The sequence below is a fragment of the Fusarium fujikuroi genome, chromosome FFUJ_chr01, assembly GCF_900079805.1.
Source record: "Fusarium fujikuroi IMI 58289 draft genome, chromosome FFUJ_chr01".
Taxonomy (NCBI): domain Eukaryota; kingdom Fungi; phylum Ascomycota; class Sordariomycetes; order Hypocreales; family Nectriaceae; genus Fusarium; species Fusarium fujikuroi.
In genome coordinates, this window is record NC_036622.1 from 6,137,293 (window position 1) to 6,162,742 (window position 25,450).

The 25,450-nt window shown below is 47.0% G+C and overlaps 7 protein-coding genes; 3 read left to right on the plus strand and 4 right to left on the minus strand.

The window, feature by feature from the left end:
* Positions 1–122: 122 nt before the first annotated feature.
* Positions 123–5,792, minus strand: FFUJ_00158 (uncharacterized protein; the record flags this gene model as incomplete). The annotated part of the gene is made up of 1 exon (XM_023573605.1): positions 123–5,792. The coding sequence occupies one exon, from the start codon at positions 5,790–5,792 to the stop codon at positions 123–125; it is 5,670 nt and encodes a 1,889-aa protein (XP_023425299.1).
* Positions 5,793–6,522: 730 nt separating this feature from the next.
* On the minus strand, positions 6,523–8,294 carry FFUJ_00157 (uncharacterized protein; the record flags this gene model as incomplete). XM_023573607.1 has 2 exons in its annotated part: positions 6,523–7,962; positions 8,118–8,294. 2 exons carry the CDS (start codon positions 8,292–8,294, stop codon positions 6,523–6,525), a joined length of 1,617 nt encoding a protein of 538 aa, XP_023425300.1.
* Positions 8,295–9,081: 787 nt separating this feature from the next.
* Positions 9,082–11,053, minus strand: FFUJ_00156 (uncharacterized protein; the record flags this gene model as incomplete). XM_023573608.1 has 3 exons in its annotated part: positions 9,082–10,146; positions 10,200–10,571; positions 10,628–11,053. The coding sequence occupies 3 exons, from the start codon at positions 11,051–11,053 to the stop codon at positions 9,082–9,084; spliced, it is 1,863 nt and encodes a 620-aa protein (XP_023425301.1).
* A 1,087-nt stretch (positions 11,054–12,140) lies between these two features.
* Positions 12,141–12,999, plus strand: FFUJ_00155 (uncharacterized protein; the record flags this gene model as incomplete). XM_023573609.1 has 2 exons in its annotated part: positions 12,141–12,773; positions 12,832–12,999. The coding sequence occupies 2 exons, from the start codon at positions 12,141–12,143 to the stop codon at positions 12,997–12,999; spliced, it is 801 nt and encodes a 266-aa protein (XP_023425302.1).
* A 2,481-nt stretch (positions 13,000–15,480) lies between these two features.
* On the minus strand, positions 15,481–17,301 carry FFUJ_00154 (related to beta transducin-like protein; the record flags this gene model as incomplete). Its single annotated transcript, XM_023573610.1, has 1 exon — positions 15,481–17,301. The coding sequence occupies one exon, from the start codon at positions 17,299–17,301 to the stop codon at positions 15,481–15,483; it is 1,821 nt and encodes a 606-aa protein (XP_023425303.1).
* Positions 17,302–20,060: 2,759 nt separating this feature from the next.
* Positions 20,061–23,450, plus strand: FFUJ_00153 (related to small s protein; the record flags this gene model as incomplete). XM_023573611.1 has 3 exons in its annotated part: positions 20,061–20,852; positions 20,919–21,093; positions 21,145–23,450. 3 exons carry the CDS (start codon positions 20,061–20,063, stop codon positions 23,448–23,450), a joined length of 3,273 nt encoding a protein of 1,090 aa, XP_023425304.1.
* A 611-nt stretch (positions 23,451–24,061) lies between these two features.
* FFUJ_00152 (related to deoxyribose-phosphate aldolase) lies at positions 24,062–24,852 on the plus strand (the record flags this gene model as incomplete). XM_023573612.1 has 2 exons in its annotated part: positions 24,062–24,508; positions 24,583–24,852. The coding sequence occupies 2 exons, from the start codon at positions 24,062–24,064 to the stop codon at positions 24,850–24,852; spliced, it is 717 nt and encodes a 238-aa protein (XP_023425305.1).
* Between the last annotated feature and the right edge of the window lie 598 nt (positions 24,853–25,450).

The following is a 25,450-nucleotide window of genomic DNA, read 5'->3' on the forward strand; positions in this document are numbered from 1 at the left end:
GGAGTCGATGGTCTTTTGGTCAAGATGGATAATAAGTGTTTAATTCCGACACTACAATTGAAATACAATATTTCTATCGAGATAAGACATATAAATACCTCTACCAACATTCTTCCACGAGGCTATCTTCTTCCGTGATACACATACGCGACCCAAGGAGCAGGCCTCTCATTCTCGTCCTCCTCCAGCGGCACGATATCCCTTGCCGATCTCCCGCCGCCCAGCCCATCTTTAAAGTCATTCTCACCGTATTTGACGTTTACAATCCAGTTGTCCAGATCCTTTTTGACCACCCGCATACGCGCATCCGTCACCCAACTATCACGAATCTTCCGAACAGCCTTATGTAGTCCCCGGCAGACAGACCCATCATCCATACTGGAGTCCTTCAGCTCCTGGTAGACTGTCTCCGCGACATCGACGCATGCCTCATCACCGACTTCCCAGAGTGTTCCGACCACGTGTCTAAAACCAGCCAGTCGACATGCACTAATTAAGTGCAGACTCTCATCTAGCAGGCGTTTGTCTTTGATCTGGCTCGTTCCGCAAGCTGAAAGATATGCCAGAAATGGTGGGCTATCGCGTAGCTTGAGACTTAGCAGGTCAGATACTGCCAAGGACTGCGTCTGCCAGTCTTCAAGACGCAGTTGACTCTTCAGCGGGTTTGTCTCGTCTGTCTCACCGTGACCGGCAAAGTGGAAGATATCACAGTCCTTCAACTCCGCGAGTACTTCTTGGGTTTGTCTTTTTGGTTCCACGGTATTTAGTTCCATCGATTCGCATATCTGTTGGACAATCGCTAGCTCTTTGGGGGCGTGCGGGAGGCTAGAACTGCCCGGCGTTTTCTGCATCGCAACCAACACCGCCTTAGTGGACGAGTTGCGTTTATCCTTCGCTCCCCCTTCGAGAATAGCGTTCAGGGATGAGCTGTAGGACGATATGACTCTGTCTATGACGGTGCGGCCAGTTTTGTCTTTGTGATAGCCAGCTGCGTGCAACGGGAAGCGACTCAATGCCCCCGTAGGTATCCAGCATATCTGAGGCCATTCGCTGTAAGGCATCTCTAAATAACCCAGATGTTCCAGAATCGGTCCCGTGATAGTATCCCAGAGCCATTCCAAGGTATTTAGGCTTCCCAACTTTCCATCGCGGAGTCGTCCTTCCAGCTCTTCTTCAGATAGCTTAGGTAGGGGCATGGTCTCAATAACGTGTTTAATAATGAAAGCATCACAGCGAAAGCTGACATTGATGATCACAATGGGACCGTTCCTCGTAAACCCTGTGAAGCCCGTATTGTCTGGCTTCAGACGTGCGCTAAAACTCTCCATGAACTCGTCAACGATTTTACTTGCTTCTAGCCTCCTAGTCAGTTCTGCTGTGCCAGACGCAACAGCATCGGGAAGATGGCCTGGTAGCTGTACAGGATTCTCAAGGCGCCCAATACTGCTCAAGAGGGTCTCCTTATACGCCGGCTTCAGGTCCGCAAATTTGCGACTGTCAAAGTCAAGACGAAGATCATACAAAAGATCTGCGGCAACTCCCCGGCCCCTTTCTAATAGAGCCAGACTGGCCCCGTCGCGTTTCCCGGCTTGAAGTGAAAAAGCGGCTGCGAAAGATGCGAGTCCACTGATTCTAGAGAGAAGGTATTGGGCTTCCGACCATCGTAGGTAACGCGGTGTATAGGCAGGGATGAGTTCGAGTGCGTACTCAGCAATCTTTAAGCCCTTCTCCCAGTTCTCGAGACTTTTGTACGACTCCATGAGTCTTTGAGCAAGCTCCAAGCTATCTGATGTATTTGCGACAGTCATGAAAACCCAAAAGTCGCTCTCATCGGCGTCGATTGCCTTGAGAAGATCATCCTCACATTGCGTAACCTGGTACTTGGTCTTGTAGCACAGTCCCAATAGGCCTGCGATATCGACAACCTGGAAAGCTTCTTCCGCTTCAACATCCACAGCCTCCTGTGCGTAGTGAATTGCTTGCTCGAGGTCCTCAAGTTTCCCTCCATAATGATGTTTCGTAAGGTAGCAATTTGCCAGATTTTGGAGCACCTGAACGAAGTCTGAGATTTCCGTCTGATTTTTGGTAAGCTCGAGAGCCTTTTCCAAATTAGAAATCGCCAGCTTCATGTCCTCAGGCACCTTGGTCAGCTCAAAACGGCCAAGATAGGCACTGCCGAGCCAAGATAATGTGGTATCATCCATGACAGGGAAGTTGAGATACAGCTCGATGGCAGCGTCAATGTCTCTGACGTCCCTTGTAATCATGAACCTAGAGCGGTAGGCACTGGCGAGGCCAGGGATAAATGCCTTGTCATTTGGATTCTTATCCTTTGCTTGCTCAAGTAGCTTGACAGATTCTTGCAAATCAGTTTCGTCCTTGAATACGCGGTAAGACATAAGTTTAGAGCATCCGAGATGACGTAGCCACTTTGCACCTTCGATTTTATTCTCCTCGGCCAGATGGAGACATTCCTGGTGTACTTCCACTGCCATTTTCAAGTCATCCAGCTTGTAATTGTAGAATAGCTTGTCTGAGTATAAATAGCCAAGACGACCCAGAACATCAGGGCGCAGAGGATCTTCCGAAGAAAGATGACTAATGAGTTCTCGGAATTTCGAAACTGCCATATCGAGGTAATTTAGGCGGTCTTTTTGATCCTCTTCATCACAATCAGCTGCTATTGACCTCTTGTAGTATTCTTCATAGCATCGCCCAACGAGGTGAAGACGTGCAGAGTGCGTGATATGGTGCTGTTGAATGAACGCAACCGACGAGGTCGAGGCATCCAAGGCCATGGAGAGGTAGTTCTCATCTTCTGACGCTTGAAAATATCGGAAATAAGTCTGTGCAACCGCAAATATTCGAGGGTGACAGTCCAGCTTGTCCGGAAGTAAAGCACACACACGACTTCTGTTGCGGAGCCTGAACGACCCTTTGGTGTTGGTGCCAAGATGAACAGTGTAAGCGCCATCAGGTGAACTCTGAAGCCAGTTGAAATACGCGTTGTTTCTTTTCAATTTCTCTCTACAGTTACGAGCCTCTTGATGAAGTTCTTCAGACTGTTCAAGATCACTCGGAATACCTTCTCTGAGGTACTTGTGCTGTAAGCAGAAAGATAGCTCATCTGATGCCAGGTATCGATTACCGCAGTCTTGTAGCGTGTCTCCAAGTGTCAATTTGTAAGCCGTAACCCCGTAATCGATCGCCAAGTTGAGGTCAGACGATCTCCCGGTCTTCATAAATCGTCTATGAAGGGCCATTGATAGAACCGAAAGGTAAAATGGTCTGCCAGGATGATCCTCTGGCGAGATCTCCACGGCTTTCTCCGCTGAACTGATCATCTCTTCTAGCTCGGAGGCCTTCGAAGTTGTAAGGCTAGCTATTAAGCAGAGCGCCAGGCAGCACAAGTGCCATGGCAGGTCCAGGCTGTGTGGTGGAACCAAGTCTAGACTCTCTCTTGCATGCCGCATTGCTAGATCGTTCTCACCCGCACCCAGGAGCATTAAAGCCAGACTCGTAATATACCGTGACCTGAGCTCCGGGGTATAGTGTTTAGCATCTAAGTGTTCCTGCAGCTTATTCGAAAGCTGGTGTGATTTCTCGATGTCGAGAATATATGGAATATACACGCGGTCACCTCTGAAGCACCAGATGGAGCGGCCATCAACATTCCTCGTTTCTCTTTCCATGTCCATGGCCTCTTGAAGGTGCTCTCGATCGCCTGTCTCGATGTATAGCTCACAAAGTAGCGATGTGAGATTAGCATGAGAAAGATAACGGGTGAACTGGCCAGGCTGTAGATTTTGTCTCTCCAGTTCAATAGCCTCCTCTAGAGCGGAGTGCCTCGTCGCCACCAAGTACTGCTCGTGTAGTGCTATTGCAAGTCTATGTCGAATGATGCAATGATGGTTAGGGTATCTATTGGGGAGGGAGTTTTCAGCAAGTCTCGCCAGCTCAACTGCCGTGTCTAGATGAGTAGCTTCGTCGGTCATCCGGTACTTCCAGAGAAGGCACTCAACCAATTTGCTGAGCGGTTTGGTTGGAGCGTGTGACATTGTTGAATCTCTCATCTTTTGTAGAAGATCGATGATGTGATCAATATTGGGTAACGTCTTGCTGACTCGACACTGCTGGTAGATCACTTCGCCGAAATTGTTCAGGGCGAGTGTATAGTTTGCATCATCTGCTTTGGCCGTCTCGAATATACTCGTCGCAATGTTGACGGCTTCAGTGAGTTCAACAATATCTCCAGTTCTCTCGTGCTGGAAGCAAAGGCAATGAGCCAGTTGTAAAGAATACCGTACACGGTCTGTTGAGTCTGTCTCTGGCTCATCAACCAAGCGCCGAAAAATGGTTTTTGCCTCCAAAAGTAGTGTCTGAAGAAAGTCGAACTCGGAATATAGCTGCATGGCGCGGCTGCCCAGACTGCTCCGCAAGGACTGACTGGGGACCAGTTCTACCATCTGTCTGAGAATATTGACAACGTCTTGAAGATCGCCACCCCTTCCCCTCACTTCGTATCGTTCATAGTGCCGTCGACATAGCTCATGTAGAGAATCCATTCGGCTCGTGCCAAATAGCTTGATGCATGCAGGCCACTCGATGGCTTCAGCAAAGTGTGCTTGGTCCGCTGTGGCTCCAGTTCTGTAGACCCAATCACTTGCTAGCACACTGAATAGTGTAGCTTTCGATTTGGGGCCAGGGGTAAAGAGAATCTTGGCCACGGTCGCTGCTGAGACCATCGAGTCATCAAGATCGGCCAGGTCACCAGTCCGCTGATATCGAGTATATAGCAAGCCACTCCTAAACCTATGACACCTGACACTAAGCGACTCTAAGCTCCCACGTTCCGAATCTATTGCTTTGTTGGAATCCTTGACGCTCTCGTCGATATGTTCCACCATACCGCTTAAACAATAACGGAAGTAAAAGGCTTCAGCACGGTACTGCAAGATTGTCTTCCTTCGATCACCTAGAGGCTCCACCAGCATTTCATCACAGAGCTCTATGACTTCAAATATATCAGACTCGTCCCAGGTAGCTGGAATTCGAGTAAGAAGAGCCTCTATAAGATTCTCTGAGGGGCCAAAGTTGATATCTTCAGAGGCAATTCTGCATATTTCGACAGCTTTATCAACGTCTTCGGTTGCTTTGCTCAAAGAATATCGATGAAGAATATTTGAACCAAGGTGATCCAGCCATTCACCCCGAAGGTGAAAGTCGTCGGGGATCAGCTCAAACGCAGCATGTGACTTGTCAATGCCTTCGTCTATGTCCACAAAAGCTGAATCCGGATCTGATTGCTCAAAGGATTCATCTCTATGACCAAAATTGAATATGTCAGCTTCCTGTGTTGGAAGTGGATAGATACGCTCTTTTGCGGCTCTGATGGAATATTCCACATCCCAAACAGCTTTCTTACGGCGAAACCTCAGGCACAGCATGTCTCCCAGGACTAGCAGACACTTGGCATGCTGAAAGCCAGTGCTGATGTACTCCAGAGCCTTTCGCTCCAGCTCGATTGCATCAACCAAAGACTTTTCTATTCCAAACCGAAGATAATGCTGAAAAATGAGCCTCGAAAGCTCACAAAACATTGTTCTATCTTGAAGATGACTTGGTGTCGAGGCGAGAGCATTTCTGCGTGATTCGATCTCTTCGTTCAGCCAGTCGTCGGTCGTGGCGGGGTCAAACCAGTCCACGGCTTGGCTATGTGTGTCATCTGGGGCAAGATTCACAGTAGGGCGATATTTGAAGAATGAATCTTGAACCCTCTCTGGAGTTTCCATTCCGTCAATCTGGGCCAACTGGCCGTTGTTGCCTATTCGCAGCTCACGCAGGCGAGATGCGGGGTAGGTTTATATGGAGGACGGGGTTGGATGAAGAAAGGTTTAATAGTTTTCGCAGAACTGGAGTACTATAGACAATAAATTTATTTTTCCTCTCAAGATGACTATGTTAAGCTGTTGAGATAGTGGTATGAAACTTGCCGCCCGGCTACTACTGACCTTGTTGAGATGCCAAAATCAGTCAGCCGCACACGTGCTGATTGCTGTCATCTTAGATAGAGTTTAATTATTATCTAATACTTCTAGTGGCCATCGCTGATAGATACTTACTTAGACGCGTATACTTATCTCGCGAGGAATTGGACCTGATTTAGATTATCAAGACAATTAATGATCACGGACCTCCGCTTAGGGTAGCTGGGTACCTATGCTTCGATAGCATCTCTTATGAGCAGCGGGCCCACTGCGATAAGATAACGATTGATTGATAGATAAGCGACCCGTGAAGTTTGAGCTAAATTTAGAACGCTTATTCTTCCAACCATTGCAAGCATAAATACAATCGATTTAAGGTCCTAGCATATTATTCGCATTAATTTAATCGGCTTTTCTCCATGCCTTTTACTAAGCCAGTCCTCTGAGTTTGGCATTGCAGCGCAAGACATTAAAACAAAATCAACTGGTTACGATATCGACCGGTCTGCCTGTCCTCTCTAGGCGAACTTCCTTGCTAGAGGCTATAGGCCAAACCAGCCAATGCACCTTTCGTATTTACATAAAAAACATCGAACTGCGTTCCAGATAGTTTCTGAACAATAAGTGACCGAGTTTGTCTGCAAGAACCAGGGCCAACCTCTTCAAACACAGGCCAGTTGGGCGTCGGCGTCGATGAGACTTTTGTGGGATCCACGTTTGTCCTCCTGAGATCGCCGTATTGTCCGATCCACCAAACGGAGCACTGATTTGCTGTGTTGGAATAAACCGCAATACCCGTTCCTCCTAAGACTGACTGAGCCGCAGTAAGAGGTCGCTGGAAGTTGCGAAATGAGTAGGGCTCCTCATACACAAAGGCGATCTCGATGCCGTTTTTTGGTGTCGTCCATAAGACTGCAATCTCCTGTGAATTGCCGCCGACCGTATCACTGACGCTGAACGAACCTATTCCACCGCCAGGCGCTGCATTGCCAGCTGATGCAACTACAATTGGAGACATGGGACCCAGAGTACCGATGCTAGCGTCGGACCAACTACCACCGACGACTGCGCCCTCCGGAGAAACACAGAACAGGTAAGCAGTACTGCCAAAGGATAATGTAGTGAGCTGGCTACTGGCGCTTGCTGTTCCCTGAGGAAGAGCATCAAAAACGGTCTGCCAGCCCAAGCTAGCCATCCATCTGCAGCAACCGATAGCACCTTTGGGGTCAACCCAGAAAAGGATTGCTCCGTTATTGTACTGTAGTATGAGACTTGCCATGGAACCCCCATTGACTGTTGAAGCTGTACTAGCCTTATTGAAGGGGAAAGCCTCCCCAGGTCCTGTGCCAGGTGGCGCCCATCCTTTGCCACTGTTCACTTGTCCATCAATAGCCCCGGTTTCCGTAATCCACCAAACCTGCTGGTTGGTAGAGTTGACAGATGCGGAAGCCAGGCAAGATCCTGAACCAGAAACTGTCGACGTACCGGCGAATTGTGTTGTTTCTGGTTTGAAGTTTTGGAGAGGGAATTCGGCTGTCTGAATGGCTCCCTGAGGAGTTCCCCACCAGACCTCCATTGTATTTGTTCCTTGCGCAGAGAGACTTGTCATTGTAGACTCAGAGGATACAAGAGGTTGGTTGTTCAATGAGATAGACGACATTGAACTGGACTTGGGGATAGAAAAGGTGGTATTCACTGGGGTGGCCCATAGGCCGGGTGCAATAGGAGTGCATTGGATGATGAACTTTCGGCCTGGCGTGAATAGATTGTTGGCTTGGGCCATGGTGAAAGTGGTAGTAACAGTCGGTCTTTTGACCATCGTTGGGGCAAGGGTTTGTCCCTCAATAGTCAGAGTAATCTGCTGTGCGGTTGCATCCATGTCCGGAACCCAGGCCCAGGTTAATTCAACAGACCCGAGAGAAGTAAAGGTGGCCGAGAGGCCGCTAGTAAAAGGCGACGAGTTGATTGCGGGAATCTGCCAGGGATCAGCAGGAAGGCTCGATTGCCACGTTTTACTGTCTAGACCAGCGACGATGAGTTGTCCTCCTTGGGAAGCCAAATCTAATGTCAGCGGAAAGACTATGGTCCAGTGTTTGAGTTTGCTGGAAACGTGGGGGGGCCATTGCCGACTTCGGTAGCAGTGGCAGATGGGCTTGTAATCAAGTGGACTTCTACGCTATCTGGTCTTTTATGGATGCCGCTGGAGTAGGTAACGACGAGGTTTAACTGCTGGCTAGCCACGTCGTAGTAAGTTGCTGCATCAACCGTGGGAGTTGGGATGTCGGTATTTGGGTTTGGGCTTGGCATTGTGTTTATAAATCGCACGTAGATTTGAAGTAAAACAAAGATATATTTTGGGTTTCCGTTTCGATAAATGTTGCTGGGCTAAAACGATGTCTTTATGTAAGACCAAAGTCTGTATGTTGAGGTTGGAAAATCAGCCAGTCAAGAACTAGGATATCAAATTCATTTCACCATTGCTGGATGCGGCACTGAGTTTATAAGGTGTTGACGCCCGCAGCCGGGTTCCCCCAGTGAAATCCCAGTCTGCCGCTCACATGCTCAATATTTCAAGCCTTTTAGCCATAAAGCTGCAGTCTCCTACATAGTCACATAGCTATTGAAACGCTAGTTGAACTATTGAGTTCTCGACTCTTGTCAATGTCTCATTTTTACAAATGGCGTAACGGAAAACTCCCGATGGGGCGCCAAAGCGGATAAGAGCCAATGATAAGCTGTAAAGTTGGAATTTCAGCTACGCCTTCAACACCCTAACATTCAGCGAGCACAGCGCTAGGAACCAAATTTCATTGCTCGCCGGGCCCTTGTTTCCAAGGTTGTTGATAGTATTAATTTGTTTGAATTAGATGCATAACCGCATAATACTACCCTGGTTCACGCCAGCAGTTTCATGACCAATACTGTATTTCTGCAAATAGCGAGTAAGTTGGGGACATAGTGAAGAGAAGAGTATATTATAAAAAGTACTTACGTACTGTCAGGAATTCACACGAACTGACTAATGAGTGCAATGGGAGCTTTATGGAGGATATCCCAAGCTCTAAGTCGCATCGTAGGAAATGCAGGCATCGCGTCAAACATGTGGTATCATCTGTAACCACGAAGGTGTCCAGTAAGCACCTATCGGAAGCGCTCTGAGGCTAATAAAGGATTCGATGACGAGAAACGTTCTTGAGAGACTGTATGCGAGAAAAATAAGATGTGCTGGAAATTTGTAAAAAGTGGCCCATGAGTCATGTGTAATAGATTCGTACTTGAGATATCGTTGGGAAAAGCCAAGACCAAGGACAGATATCAACAGGAATATGGGCATCGAGACGATGATGCCAATAGATGCAATCTTCCAAAGAAGCTTCTCGAGATCAGTGGGGAACAGTATTTGTGCTGTTCCAAGATGGATGCCGCCGTATAGACCAGGGAGAACCAGGAGGAGAACTAGCAGGATGGGGTTATCGACAATAAAGCTAAGAATCTGATCTGGGTCAACCCGGCTTTCTTCTGAGTACTGAAAGTTGCCGGCGGATCGTAAAAAGGCGTTGTGAAAGTTTTGATCCTGGTATCGAGCTCTTTGATGACTGCCACGGAATGGCTGTGGCTCCTGGATTTGCCCGTCGAGATTCTCGATTGCCCGTATAACATGGTTCCATCGTTGAATATCCTCGGGATACAGATCCACGGTCGGAGGGACTGGCTCAGCCTCAACCCATTCGGTAATCCAAATGCTGTCTGGAATGTCCCAAGGATCATCGTATCTATGCTCATCGTACCATGAGGGCAGAACCTTTCGCTGAATAGTCTCCGTCTCCCAGCTAGAGGATCTGGCAACAACCCCAAGACCAGAAGGGAGAACCTCGCCAGTTTTCAGCATGATACGATTTCCATCATCTTCGACCCAATTGATTTGTTGAGGTAAATTTTGTTCATCTTGAAGATATTTGCGCCGAGACGTATCAGTAGAGTGCACCCAGACTAGCACAGCTTGCTCTTGGATATCATTGTCTTCATCGGCTGGAGGTTTGGCATATAAAATGAATTCGTCGCTTTTGTTCCAGTGAAACTGCTCTTGAACCATGAGGGCAATGATGTCCTCAAATTTGGTCGTGTCGACCCAATCTGGATCCAACAAGTCTTTTGGCTTCTAGTTAGAAACCGTTAGTATAAAGCTCCCGCGTAGGATAAGTGAGAGCTGACCTTGATCCAGAACATAAACATTACGACAGCGCATATAACATGTACCATTGTGTGTATTTCCAAGAGCGAGATAGGAAGTCCATATCCCAGACGAAAAATACACTGAGTTGCCATCCAAGTGACCTGCGTCATGACAAGCATCTTCTGCAAGGTATCAGCTTTGCTTTTGTCGTTAATCTTGGATCTTTCAATGGGAAGAAAATGGCCCATCCTTGCAAGTTGGAGGACACCGTTGACTGATAGCCGTAATGTGCCAGATTGCAGTGTTCCTCGAGCTGCCCAATGTCCTGTGAAATGTTCAAACTTGCTGACGTCGACCTCGAGACCACCCATTATTACAAAAAAGCCATATTTTATGTCAAAACACGGAACCTAGGTTAGTTCATTAGCCATCAACCAGAAGGACCATATGAATCTGGTATTCTGACCTTGATGCCATTTTGTTCTTCTGATTCGCCTAATAGGGTGCTGTCGGTTTCAGACTGGTGCTGCTGCCGCCATAAAAGCGTTAGCTCTTTGGAAAGTCGACGGGCGTCAAGGAACTGTGATGAAGCAAGATAAAGCACGACTTCTGGAGCCACGAGCCCTATCACTACCCATTTGAATTTTTCCCGAAGCATTGGAAAAGCCTTTGTATCGCCAGGTACGTTAAGATGAAGCGCTGTGTATAGGCAAGCGATAAGAGTGATGACGCAACTCCAAAGAATGGTCATCGTGCCGCGAATCTCTGGACTTCCGACAAAAGACGGAGCCCGGATAGTGTGTAATGCAGTATCGTTATGAGCCTTCAGGTGCTTGAAAATTTGTTCTTTCACGAACTCCAAGCCAGGGTCTTCATGCCACGCATTGTCCATGCTTCAGGCTATTTCATGAGTTTCGATAACAAAAGTTAAGATGATAGAATAATGGAAGGAGGAAGAAAAAAGACCTGCAGCCTGATTTTGCGAAGATCAGGCTCTGTGTTTCTTTCTTACACGCTATGCAAGCCACAAATCTATCCCTTACTTCCGCATCTCAGCCCCAAGCCTTGTTGACTATAAATAGTATTGAAGTACTTGGCATTATGTACCTTAGAGCTTATCACTTGATTCCGTGTCTCGACCTCTGAATTACAACAGGCTATCGTCAGTGGTGCTCATGCGAAGAAATTATCTTGTATGTAGGAGTCCAACGCCACCCTTTAAATGATGTCCATTAGCATTAAACATCGCTGTAAAACCTCAGTCAGCCGCTTTGATGCCTAATAAGTCTTGTCATGCTGGCAATGACAAAGCCTCGGAGCCCGATATAACGGGTGTTCTCATGTTGGCAGTACTCAAATCTCAAGGCCTTTGTATCTATAAGTTCGAAGCATGAATTAACCATCTATGCAACAGATTGCAAGAATTTTGCCGACTTTGACATGTCACTTGGCTCACATAAGGGCCGTCGGAGTTCTGACATGCCAGGCCTGTTTTGCTGATCGCTCACCTGCGCAAGAGGCATATCAGGGCCCCGCTCAGTCGGCTTTACTAATGCTAACGGTTGTTCAGTAGCTAACATACCTCAGGATAAAGGTATCCTTCTCGCCAACACCTCACATCGTGTAACTTTGTACCGCATCTATCAGGCTCAGCCGACCAACACAACCTTGGGCATCCCAGCAGAGGTAAGGTAATATAAGTGCAATCGCAACCCCGCTTCTGGAGACAGCGATCAAATCTTTTCACACTTATACAAGCTATTATCTTTTAGTAGCCGATACTTTGACATCTTTAACTCTATCAGGCTGTCGACCTGTCTAATAAATATCGGGGCCTTTCGCGTACCCCGCTCCTTTGAATTTCTCCGATTTCATCGTGCTTTATCCATTCGTCGCAGTTATTTGCATTAACCCTATACGACTCCGGAGGCACAATCAAGACAAAAGTCCGTCTCTCATTATCTGCAAATATCATCACAATGCCTCTTCCCCGTGACCTCCAAGGGCTGAATATTGTGGTCCTAAACTCAATCAGCGAAGCCTGGTACAACAACTCCTTTTACAACCTGGCTCTAGGTACGGAGACTAAGAGAACGCCAGGATCCTCCTGTGTCGTTTATACAATCCCTGATCCTGACCGGGATGGTGATCAACTAGCTTGCAAGGAATTGGAATTCTCACAAACAAGGCGGGGATTTCTGACCCCGGTAGCCAAAGCCGAGCTTGAGCTTCTGGACAACATCGCATCATGGTACATTCCGATCATTAGAGCCGCCTTCTACGTTGGAGGGGTTAAGTCTTCACCTCGCCAGGTTGTCAGACATGCTGCCCTTGATATCATCCTGGAATCTTGGGTTGAGTTGTCGTTGGAGGATCTCGTAGAAGCGATGCTGAGTAGCGAAGATGGTGAAGAGGGTGATGTTGTGAAGGCCATCGCGCCTTGGGATCCGCTTGGAAATCCCGATATATGGCCCCATTTCATCAGGCATTGCCTCGGATTTCTAACTACTTTATGGATCGTCGACCCCACAAATCTGGAGTCAATCAAAAACATGGTCGTTGAAGAGGCATTTTTTCGCCTCCCAAGAGTGGATGTTGATAAGTTTCAAATGGTCAGACACAAAGACCTAAAACCAGAACAGCTAACTGGCCTCTCCGCCCTAACTGTAGAGTGCTCCACACGATACAACAAATGAGGCAGTTTTGTTCGACAGCTTTTCTGAGAGAATGCTGAGAATCATGGACAATCTTGTCTACAAAATATTCCGTCTCAGAGAAAGTGTCGAGGACGTTTCTGCAAGAAGTACACAGTTCAGCCGAGTGGCACTTGGCACCTAACGGTATTTTGATGAGCGACCGGTCAGGCCGAAAGCAGTCGAATGCATAACGTGTGAGTAGCTAGTGGCCGGACATCTGTGCTCAGTCTATCGTCGCTCTCGGTGTTGAAAACAGAATATGATAACCCGTCAGCCCTTTTCCAGCGCACCTCATCACGACTTTCATCAGCAGCTACCATTTCTCGACACGACTCCTGTAAAAAACAATCAAGGTTAGCATGCCATCAATCACCCAGACCTCAGCTCCGACCAGGCGTAGTACTGATAAAGCACAGCGCGGTTTGCAATGTGTAAAAGAAAGCAACATTACGGCAACTTTCTGGCATGCGGTCATCCTTACGACGAGGTTCGTGTGACCAAACCGTGCGATTCCATAGGCTCGACAGCTTGCTCGAATGTGCCAGTAAAGCGGAGCACAGGAGCAACCGATATATCGGATTAGGGTATCGAAAGGCGGTGGCATAAGCTATGATGCTATTCAAGAAATGGACGAGAAGAGGTATAATCTAGGCAGGATTAACATGTAATTTGTGGAAGCTTATCCCATTGAAGCTCACAGCAAGCGGTGGTACTGAGACATCTACAATCTGCAAATCGTTTATTTTGTTGGCCGGTAGTAATGATCTGGCCGTTTACGCTGAGGCTGACCGCATGCACTTCTGCCTGTTATACTGCGGGCCCTTGAATGGTTATCCATAGGCCCATATCGCCCGCTTACCATGATCAACAAAAATACGTCCGAAGCTGAGCAACCACTACGGCAGTCATGTGGGTATTGTCATACCCTTGATGCACATCGCGATAAGTGATACATGCAGAATGCTAAGAGACCAGGCGTAAGTAACCTTCCGTGTTTTCCTTTAATTGGACGTACTTTCCCTTGCCAATAGCGGCCTGAATATGAGCTGGAACCAGAAAAAGGAGTTCAAATGAGGTGGATTTCCTTCAAAAATACCAAAACATGTCCCAACGCCTTTCTTTTGTATCTCAGCCACATCAGTCCAGACGGTCTAGATTGTATACATGTCAGACACTCTGAACTCGTATTATCAGCAAATCGCAGTGCTCACGGGTGCGGTTGCAGCCATGGCCACTAGCATTGCGACGTGGTGGAATGCATATTCCTCCCATTCCCGGGCTGGAGAGGGAAGTCAGGCTGTATGTGCAATATTTACTTGATACTCCAACTTCCGTTCCACCCTTATCGCAATTGTTCTCATTACAGCCTTTAACATCGAGTAGCAGTATTGTTTTCAACAATACCAGATATGCGAAAGAGATAAAGCGGACAAGGAGGCCCAAATCCGCGATCTGCAGTGGAAAATCAGGGACTTAGAATCTAAGTTAAACCGACACTGAAACGGCTTAAGGTGGCATGGGGCGTCACACTTGAGACTTATATTTGGAGCTAGCTTCCTGGAAATAACAAGATACAATCCTAGCTGGAGAAAACGAGAAATGCGGTCATTCTCAGTGCTTTGGGAAAGTCTTACCTCAAGCTTCGAAGTAAATCTCATGTGTTCATGACCCTGGCGACACTACTGCTGAAGTAAAAGTCTATAGAATCATGCTTCGCCTTAACGTCTCAGTAAATGGTCTTGCTGCATAGGCGGTTGCATGCGGGCGACAACACTGCCTCATAACCTGATATAGCGGGTGCGCGGTGGGATCACGTTGGCAATAATTAAATGTTCAATTTTCTGGCTTTATACATTTAAAGAAAGGGTTAAACGACTATCGCAACGGAGTATAAATCTATTTCTGCTTACTTGAATGGAAAGGCCATGTCATGAGACCGAAATAATGGCCGTAGGAGTTCCGGCCTACCCATTTTTGCTAATTGGTTACCTACGCAAAGACGCATTTCGAGACTCCGCACTGTAGGCTGTGCTGACGATGATATGAGTGGGCTGACATATTAGGGTTCAATCTCATTCATTTCAAGAGCCTTACCGTATAATAAGAACCAGATGTCAGACTCAATGTGCCAAGTCACATAATAATTAAAGAACCCTTATGTCTTTTGCTACCATGACATCGCAAGACTCCCCAGCCAGTTTTGGAGTCCTCGGCGCTGAGGCGCCAGTTCTCAATATTTCCTCATCGCCTTATTCCATCGTCTTAGAATGGGCGGCATATTACCATTAGTCATTTATCTCTCCAGCAGCCGGCTGCCACATAGGCTGGGATGGTGTTGCACTTCTATCGCTCGTTGTTTTTTCTTCTATGTTTGACTACATAGCCTATAGTGATGATTGTTTGCCGTCCCAATGGCTTAAGCGGGAAGGACATCAGCATTGATAATGAAGAATGGATCTATCTAAATGAGAGGCTGACTTTTGCGGCACGATATATGATCCCACCCGATATCGAAGCCGAGTTGAGCCTATAAGATCAGCCTGAGATCGTCCGTTGCACTCTTTTGTCACCTTTGCTTACATGCGACGAGTCCACAAAGCCCTGCCGCTGGTATGTCCCTTTCTCAATACGATACCCTTTGTCTTTTTGCAGCGTTCGCGTTCCCATTTAGAGGCCTTAGTCTTGTACCTCGTTCAGTAGTGTTCTCATACTGAGAAACTGGGATTCTCAGCATGTATTCTCTCGATGCAATGTTGCGTCCTCGATTGTGTGCATTCTTTCGCGGAGGCTTGGGAAGGATATTCGTAGATATCAACCGGCTACCCATTCTAGTCGTGCTGGTCAACGGGTATGTTGAGTCCGACGGGTGAGTTCGATGGATATGACTTGCCAATGCATTGTACATGGCGTTGCTTGTAGCGTCATCCATTGGATCTCCCAGCCTTTCCCATGGCAGTACACTCCTTCCCAGAATCCCTGCATAAGGGAAGCAACTTTCTGTGAGGTTGATAATTACATCAAATTGTAATTTGGTACCCTCTTCTTCGAGCTCGATGCTAAGGAAGACTACACTTTTCGGCTCAATAGACAGCTCTTTCGTTCTAATTCCATTTGCCAACGACCCATTCGTGAGATTCCTGAAGGGCTGTATGCCGCGGGTTGTGAAAGAATGTTCAAAGGTTGTGGCATGTGTTTTGACGATTTGGATTTGCTCGGGAAATTCTACCACGAACATGGCTGAAAGCGCGGCCGGCTCTAAATGGTTATCGGCGCGTATGAAGAGAGCCTCGCGACATTTTTCTTCATACCAATCACTGAGATTAAGTTGGCTTATATCGCAGAGCTCATGAATGCGTTCCCGATGGTAGACGTTGGCCACAGAGTCGTGGGTGAGATATATCCCGCTCTCTTTGTTCTCGGCGTCGGAGGCGGTCCCAATTTTACAATTGAGACGTACGATTACGCCCTTGGGATTGCTTCGCTGCCTCCAGTACTTGGAAGTGATTTCGAGGCCTCTGTTCGTCATGGAGTACGCATTGCCGTATTGTCCTGCTGTAACTTTCGAAGCATTCCAAAAGTCCTTTACTGAGCGGGCAAGTATCCCGATCCCTGGCTTGGGATCTGGCTGGGAGCTTTTCCAGGCAAACACCGAGTCGTCGTGATAGACATGAATAAGCTGACGCTGCAGTCTGTTGAAAGCCTGTCTTCCCCCTTCACCATAGATAAGAGGGAGACTGATGCCAAAGAGACTCAACAAAGAGTATGACTCATCTTCTTCAACCGTCGTTTCCCTGCCCGAAGCCCACGAGAATCTCATCGCTGTCGAGCAAGACACAAAGTCTGTCGGGTTGAAGGCATTCAGGTGACGTGCTTCTATCTTACTAGCTTTCTCGATCTCAAGAGCCCAGCTTTCTCGAGTACCCATATGGTGCCACTGGCGGTCGACAAAAATGAGATAGTGCGGAGCGAGAAGCTCTTGGAGCGTCCAGCCTCTGGTGAACCATTTAGCGCCGATGAATTCATTCCTAACGGCTGTTCGAAGATTGTTCATGCTGGAATCAAGATCCGTAGCCTCAGAAGGAGAGACAAAGCCCACGTCACTCAGATAAGCATAACAAACACCGGCATTTTGGTACCATCGGAACATGGCATGGATAGCTTCTTGAGTATCAGCTGGATTAGTCTTGTCGATGCAGCAGGTATCCATCCAAGCCCATTCCCAACCATCTTTGCAAGCGCGGTCGCAATAATCTTTTAATTTTGACCAACCCTTTTGTTTGTACACGTTTTTCTTGATGTCCTCGGTTCTTGTTTTCATATCTTGGTACGTAATTTCATCTTTAGGTGATATCCAGGTATGAGACAGAATAGCATATGGTGGAAATGGAACAGGGACATCGCTGGCTTCGAAGAGCTTTTGAGATTTGGTATGCAGCAACCTCATGACAATGTGTTATCGTAATCGAGTGGACAAGATTGTTAGGGTGCAAAGTAGAATTACGAGGATAATTAGAGCAATTGGATAATTCGCGTAAATGCGATGCGTTATTGTTTATTTGTCTTTTGGTGGTTGGGAGCGATGCACCGTTAAGCCAATAAAAGCTTGTCAAGAATGTGATAAGCTGTTGGGCCGAGGGTGTTGGACGGCTGACCTTTTCTCCACTATTACGGCTCAGCGCCTCTGGGCCGTCTAGGCCGTTTACCATGCGATCAAATTTCAAAAAGAAGAATTTGGCCATGAAGGAGGTTAAGGAGCCATGATTGGCATGTTTCACGCATCGGTGGGTCAAGTCCTAGTAAATAAGGCGGCTGCAGAATTACATTAGCTCAGGTTTAGGCCTGAGCCATCAGTCGCAAGCGACTGAATAAGGACAAATCAAAGCTTCCAAGAGTTGTTATGCTGTTGGTCTGACAGAAATAGTGGAAGAAGAGGGATAGTGTTGGGCACATTCCCCAATATCTACCGGACCTCAACCAATGGCATCTAAGACAGCTGCTTAGATGCCTAATATTTCTTTCCTAAACGGCCCGCTTTTAGCCAGCTCACCATACTGCTTAACCGCCTCTAAAAAAGGCGCCAGACGGTTTAGATCCTGCAGTAGAGTCGACAGCCAACATGTTGTTGGGTCTGTATTTACGCAATACAGTCTTTCAATGAGTTCATTGTTGTGGTCCTAAACCTTTCGAGGTTCCTCTTGCTTCTCAAAGTTTGCCTGAACTTTTCAAGCACTGTTTTTAAAGCCAGATATACCTATAGTGACCATTCCTGCTATTAGTTTGCAATAGAAAATAAGTCTAAGAAGAAGATGAAATCGTTCAGTCTGTTGGCCCGATATGTCTCCTTGTGATTCGGGTGGGACGAACAACCAGTGGAATGAAAAGAAAGAGACCAGGTCATAGAAGACAAAAATACAACCCAGGTGATAAGGGCACAAGCCGCCTGAATGTTGGTGGTAGGACTTGAGGGCTAAAAATAGGCATTCTAAATATAGATAAGGCTAGTTATTGAAAGGTAAACATGCCTTAATGCTCAAGCGTCAGTAAAGGTTACAAGATTGGATAGGCTTCTTCAGCTCTAACAGTCTGACAGCCAAATTTATCAACTAGAATATGCTGATCTCTTGATCTCTCAAAGTCGTCTTTTCTTCTTGGAAGAAGACACTTTTCCTCGTCAGCAAACTTCTTTCGCATCATTCCATTAGACACGGCATGATCCATGGTTCGCGAACGCTCACTAAACGCACCAAGACCTTGAGGGAGTCTGATAGTGCAATGTCCTCTTAGTTCTCACTCCTTGGCAGATGCTGTTGCATCACGTATTTACCTCCTGGGGCCGCAATGGAACCCGTCTATCGAGGAGCAGGCGACTGGGAGAGCGCTTGGACTCGGTCAAGAATCTCAAGTCGTTGTTGTGAGATACATCACGGCAAAAACTGTTGAACAGGCCCGGGAGCAAGTGGTGCGGTTGTCGTTCTCACTAACAGTTTCCAGGCTGATGTCGTATTTCGCCAAAGAAGAAAACTTCAGTTGGTGGGTGGGGAATTCGGCAAAGGGAAAAACGCATCATCTGAAGCTTGCGGGGAGTCGCTGTTGGTAAGTGAAGCAAAAGATAAACACGAGTAAGACTATGAATTCTGACACTTTCCTAGCATGTTTTTGCCGATGACGGGGCATCGACATAGCGTCCAAAGCCTGGAGTTCTTTCGGCATTTTCCGGGGTTGGGTTGTACACAAATTCTTAATTAGAACGTTTCAAATCAATTCAGTAGCTTCTCGATAACGAGATTCTAGCTTAGAAAGAAGTCAGGATTTCTGTTGCCATTTTACTGCTCCTACAGATGGCCACGGAAATACCCAATTAGGCATGCCCGTTGGTCTCTCCGCTCCCGCACTGATAAACAGACGATGTCGCTTTCTCCTGGTGGAACTAACATCTCTCTGCTGATTTAAGCTCTCAGCCACAAGTTTCAACTGTAAATAGCACATCTAACTCATAACTTAAAGATAATGCCATAACATCTAAGCAACTACCACAGCATGAAGCCGATTACTTAAGACAACGTAGGCCAGCTCTTAAAACGCACATTCATGCCGCAAGCCTTGTCACTGAGACGTCTACAACCTGCAAGTAGGTTATTGTATTTACATCCAGTAATAATGTGGCTGTATACGCTGAGGCTGACATGCACTTCTGCCTGTTATTTTGCGGGCCCTTGAATCGCTATCCATCAACACGTGTTGCTTGTTTACTTTGCTTAGCAAACATACGCATAATCAGCCCAATCCGGGAAATCAGGCTCTATGTGCAATATTTACTTGATACTTCAACTTCTTTACTAACTTTGCTGTTATCATCACTTAGCCGCCAGTACTCTGCGTTCATCTTCGAATGCGGCGTCTACTGCAGGCAGCTATTGGCCATATTACGAACAGGCCTCGTAAAATAATTCTCGGAAACCGTCGGCTCCGTCTTTGATTAGGCGCCAAGCAAGGCGGGCGCCTGCATGCCACTTGGCACCTATCCATTGACTGGATGTCAGCGGTCGGTTGGGGGGAAGCTGAAAAGCTAAGCCCCAGAACCCATTCTGTTCTGTCGCTTGAAAACCTCTAACTATTTTGAGAGTCGTCTGACATCTCATCCACCGTATCCCGACCAAACTATCAACAGCCAAAGGGATAGGCCTCTAACTCATATGATTCAGGATGTTGGATCCGGTAACAGCCATCGGTCTTGCGTCATCTATTGTCGCCTTCGTTGACTTCAGTGCAAAGCTCGTAAAAGGGTCGATCGAGATCTATCAGGCTAGTGATGGCACCCTAACAGAGAACCGCAACAGTCAGGCGGTCGCGGGCGCAATGGAAAGATTCGCCGCTCGGCTCGTGATTGAGCAACCCTCACAGCTATTCGGTGAAGAAAAAGAACTCGTTGATCTCGCAAAAAACTGCCATGTTGTCTGCTTGGAGCTACTCAATTTGTTGGGGCGAATCAAGCCGAAGGACTTGTCTTCCAAAAGGCAGAGCCTATGGGCAGCATTGAAGAACAGATTTCACGAGGGCGAGCGGAAAGAGCTCGAAAACAGACTCGATACTTATCGCCGCCAGCTGGAGCTTCACATGAACTTCAAAACCATGATCTCCGTTGACAAGCTTTCTCAGTACGTTGCAGAGCATAGCGAGAGTCTAAATCCACTAAAGGCTACTGTATCGGAGCTATCAGCGATTAGCATCGATACCCATGAGTCAATCCGTCAGTTATTGAACACACAAAAAGCAGTGCTCCATGCTAGTATTACCAAACAAATTTTGAAAAGCCTAAAGCACGACGACATGGATAAAAGGCATGACATGATAGAAGACGCTCATGAGAAGACGTTTCAGTGGATTTTTGATATCGACGACGGAGCCGCTCGGAATGACCAGGCAGGGTCTTTTTCTCCTGCTCCGGACGGTTGGGATAGCGTTGACACACTTGGCTCTAATGATTCAGATGCTTCTGTAAGTTCTTTCCGAAGGCAAGAGCGAGCCAGAAGAAGAAAATGTAAAAGATACACGGAAATCCAGAGGACAAATGAGGAAATACAGATGCGACAGGAATCACGAGAAAAGTTCCTTACGTGGCTTTCAGCTGGAACAGGAATCTTTCACATATCAGGGAAGATGGGCTGCGGCAAATCGACCCTGATGAAATTCTTAAGTCATCACCCGGGAACACGAACACGACTGGATGAGTGGGCGAGTCAGTGCAATGTTTTATGGTTCGCGAAAACATGATGCTGACTGCATGCAGGTGGAAATCAGCTTGTGTTAGCAAGCTTCTTCTTTTGGCGACCAGGCTCAGACGATCAAAAATCACTGGACGGTTTATACCGTTCCCTGCTGCACAGTGTGCTCAAACACCATCATGACTTGATACCCAGAATTTTCCCTAGAGCATGGAGAGAAGCGAAAGAAAGATCTTGGACAACACAGACGGAACTAACCCTCTTAGGAGATGATATCAGTGAAGCGTTCGACCTTCTTGTTCGTAGCGAGAACGTATGCGCCGACTACAGTTTCTGCTTCTTTGTGGACGGCTTGGACGAATATCAAATCAGAACACAAGCCGACCATATGGACCTCGTCGAACGGCTGCATAGCTGGACTACCGCCTTCCCTTCGAATGTTAAGCTTTGTGTTTCAAGCCGAGAGGAGCATCCTTTCATGGAATCGTTTGCAGAAGCCCAGAGACTACGGCTTCACACTTTAACACAATACGATATCATGGCATATATTCTGGACAGGCTTCCCAGTTCTGAAACCCCAAGGCTCAGGCCGGCGTTGGCGAAGTACATTATCAAAAAGGCTAGCGGCGTCTTCTTTTGGGTAGCACTCGTCGTCAGAAACGTTCGTGGTCAGTGGTACTTCGAGCTCAAGCCTGCTAGGCTCCGCAAAATTGTCCGTGAATTTCCGAGCGAATTGGACGACCTTTACCGACATATACTAAAGAAACTCCACAAAAGCAGTCGCAAAATGGCATATCAGACACTCGCTATGCTCCCCTTTGTGAATGGTTCGGATACTTCCATTAATCTGGACTTACTGGCGTACTCTTTCCTAGAGGAATACGACCTAAACGAAAGGTTTGCCAGGGAAGATAAATTCGAACCAGAACTATCAGAAGAACAAAAGGAGGAAAGGCGGCAGATCGCCCGGACTATGCTGAGCGCTTGGTGTGGGGGGCTAGTTGAATTCGATCGCTGGGGGGATATTGGTTACGCTCATCGGTCTGTGGCAGACTTCCTCGGAGCTGATGACATCCAACAGCAAATGGCCACCTCTTTGAATGGTACCCACCCTGTCAGTATTCTTTCAGAGCTTATGCTGGCAAGATGGAAAATTCAAGGCAGTGACGGTGATTGGCGACCGGGGGGGTCCCCATATGATCTTATGGTGTTACGTGAAGAGCATCATCTCGATCACGAACCATTCGAATTTCTACGCAGTATGGATACCATCTTTGAGCCGGAGCTTAAACGTGTTGATGACTCGACCCTCGATAGCCGCATTGGAGTCTGGACACGCGGATATACTTATAACATCGCATCGAGACAGGTCAAGGGTGTACTGGGCGTGCCGAGTGTTCTTGGATCCAAAGGCGACGTTCACCTGTCCTTCGCACCCCTCTTTTTCCCATACCATGAGACAAATGACTACGTCTTATGGAGCATTGAGAACGACCCTAGAACGACAAATACTCCATCAAAGGCTGTGCTACTGTTCTATGCTTCTATCCTCACGCCCACTTATCCAGTTTTAGAAATTCTCCTGAACCTCAACATCATCAGACCTGAAATGCGAACTCATCTGATGCCGTTTATTCCCCCACTCCTGTTGAAAGAAACATGCATTTCTAGCGCAGTCGGTGAGAGCCATTCGATTTGGCAATACTTCCTCGTTAAAGAGTTTTATACCTGGCTAGACGATGAGAGATACGATTTAAATCATCGTTATGTTGGTATAGTGGAGCGCTTCCTTCGAATCGGTGCTGACCACCGCTTTCGATTTTCAATCCTGGTCGTTCAGTGGCCAACTGCGGCAGGTATAAACCCCGAAACGGAAGATACCTTTACTTTTGGCGACCCCAGTGAGCCAGAGACCCTGTCTTTCAGGCGTAAATGGCAATTCAGCGTCAATGATAGGTTGGAAACTCAGAAGACTCCTGTTAACCCTGCTGGTTTTGACAGCACTTTTTCCAAGTTACGAACCTGGCTATGCGAGGCGAATGGGCCTCGTCGCGAGATATCGTTCACAGGGTGGATCAGAGCGATGAGTGATTTCCCAGGCAGAGATGATGTGCTTCAACTCCTGGAGGAGAGGGATCACAACTTGCAGCGTGTTCAAAACAATCAAGTCATCACGGTACAAAGTCCGTTGGAGGACCAGAGCGTCGACACAATTAAAACGGCAGGCAAAACAGAACGTGGTACACTTTGTGGAGAGCCAACAGTGCTCTCAGAGAAAAGGATAACCTTTAATTGGGTATACTTGACCGGTATTATCCTAGGTAAGTTATTTAGAAATAGAAACCAGTTTGCTTCTACGTCAAAGAGCTAACTTATTATGAATAGGAGTTGCCTTAATAACCCTAGATTATATAGGTATATAGTAAGTAACTTGACTATTATATGAGAATTACTTTTACTTTATACCTATTCTCTTCTTCTTTTTGCCATCTTTCTGCTCTGAGTCCAACCTTGTAGGGTTGGTCCGTTACTTGCCCTTAGATAAATGCTTGCTTCATGGCAGTAAAACGTTACCTATAGTTATTGGCTGGACGAGGTGGCTACATAAAGCCCAAACCCTAGTTCTTTTTTAAGCACTTTCAGCTGTACAGCCGCTGTGGTGATCACTTTCAGCATCTCTGATATTGTTTTTATTAATCTTTGAATGTCCGCGCATGCACTAACGGAAATGCCCGATTAGGCAAGCCCGGCTACCTCTCCACTGCGGTAACTGCTAAATGGCCCCCACTCTGTCTTCCGGTGGAACAAATTACTGTAAAGGGAACGAAAATTGGCAGTTAAGGCCGCCAATGGCGTTCTTGTATAAGACTTGGAGAGGTTGTTATGTAAAGTGCATGACCCCGAAGAAACTTCCGATCTTACAATCATCAAACGTCATTCAAACAAGTCATTCTACAGAAATCACCCATTTACAAAGTCATCATGAGTTCCAACACCAACCAAATCACAGTCACCCTGCGACAAATCGCCAAGATGATCGATCACTCTCTTCTGCACCCCACAATGACAGATGCCGACATTCTTCAAGGCCTTGCTATCGCCAAAAAGTACGGCGTCGCTACAGCCTGCGTCAAACCATATGCAATCTCCATGGCTAAGCAGGAACTTCAGGGCAGTGATGTCTTGATCTGTCCCGTTATTGGCTTCCCTCATGGAAACAGCAGCACTTCAGTCAAGCTCTTCGAAGCTGATGTCGCTACCACTGTCGGGGGTAATGAGATCGACATGGTCATCAATATCGGCAAAGCACTCGGCAGTGACTGGAACTACGTCGCTGATGAAATCCGTCAAGTCAACAATGTCGTTGTAAAGCGCGGTGCTATTCTCAAAATCATCTTTGAAAATGACTACCTGGATGAGGAGCAAATTGTACGCCTTTGCAAGATCTGTTCCGATATTGGAGTCGCTTTCGTCAAGACTTCGACTGGTTATGGTTTCTCAAGCAGTCGGATGGCACGTACAATTACAAGGGTGCTACCATTCCTCATCTCAAGCTCATGGTAGAGGAATCTGGCAAGAATGTCCAAGTCAAGGCGGCTGGAGGAGTTCGCACCCTTGACGATTTGTTGCACGTCATGTCGCTAGGTGTTACACGTATTGGTGCTACAGCCACAGTTGCGATTATGGAGGAAGCGGTTAAGAGGGGGATCACGGACGAGCCTACCGAGGTTACGTTCAATCCCATGGCTGATAGCTCAATCGGAGGATACTGATGTTGGTCGGAGGCGGAACAAAAGTGGTTAATGTGAGAGATTTCATAAGTAAACTGTTCAAATAGCACCAAGACTTTTTTGGACCGAAGTTACAAGTTGCATTTGTTATACGTGCTATATTTCAGATCCATCACTCTCCGCATCTAGCTTTTACTGCAATAGGTATCTAAGATGATTCACTAAAATAAAATTGTTGCATTTGTGGAAGCTATTGCTGCAACATCAGTCGGCAGGTTTGGAAAAATGTAAATATAATTCATTGGTCGAGGGTAGGGGGACAATGTCTCGGCCGACGCCCGCTCCGGCAAAATTCACAACGGAGTTGCCATAAATAGTTGTCCGGCAAGGAAAAGGGTAATTCCGAACGTTTCATCACCACAACATTCTCCTTCACAATCCAACTATCCAGCAATCGTAATGAAGACCAATCGGCGCAAAGTATCCCAGGCTTGCGAGAGGTGTCGTAAGCAAAAGCTGAAAGTGAATATACTCCTCTCAATGATACTTCAGTTGACTCAATATGATAGTGTGATATCGAGCGTCCATGCACCCTATGCTCACGAGCGAATGTTGAATGCATTGCATCAGACATTTCGAG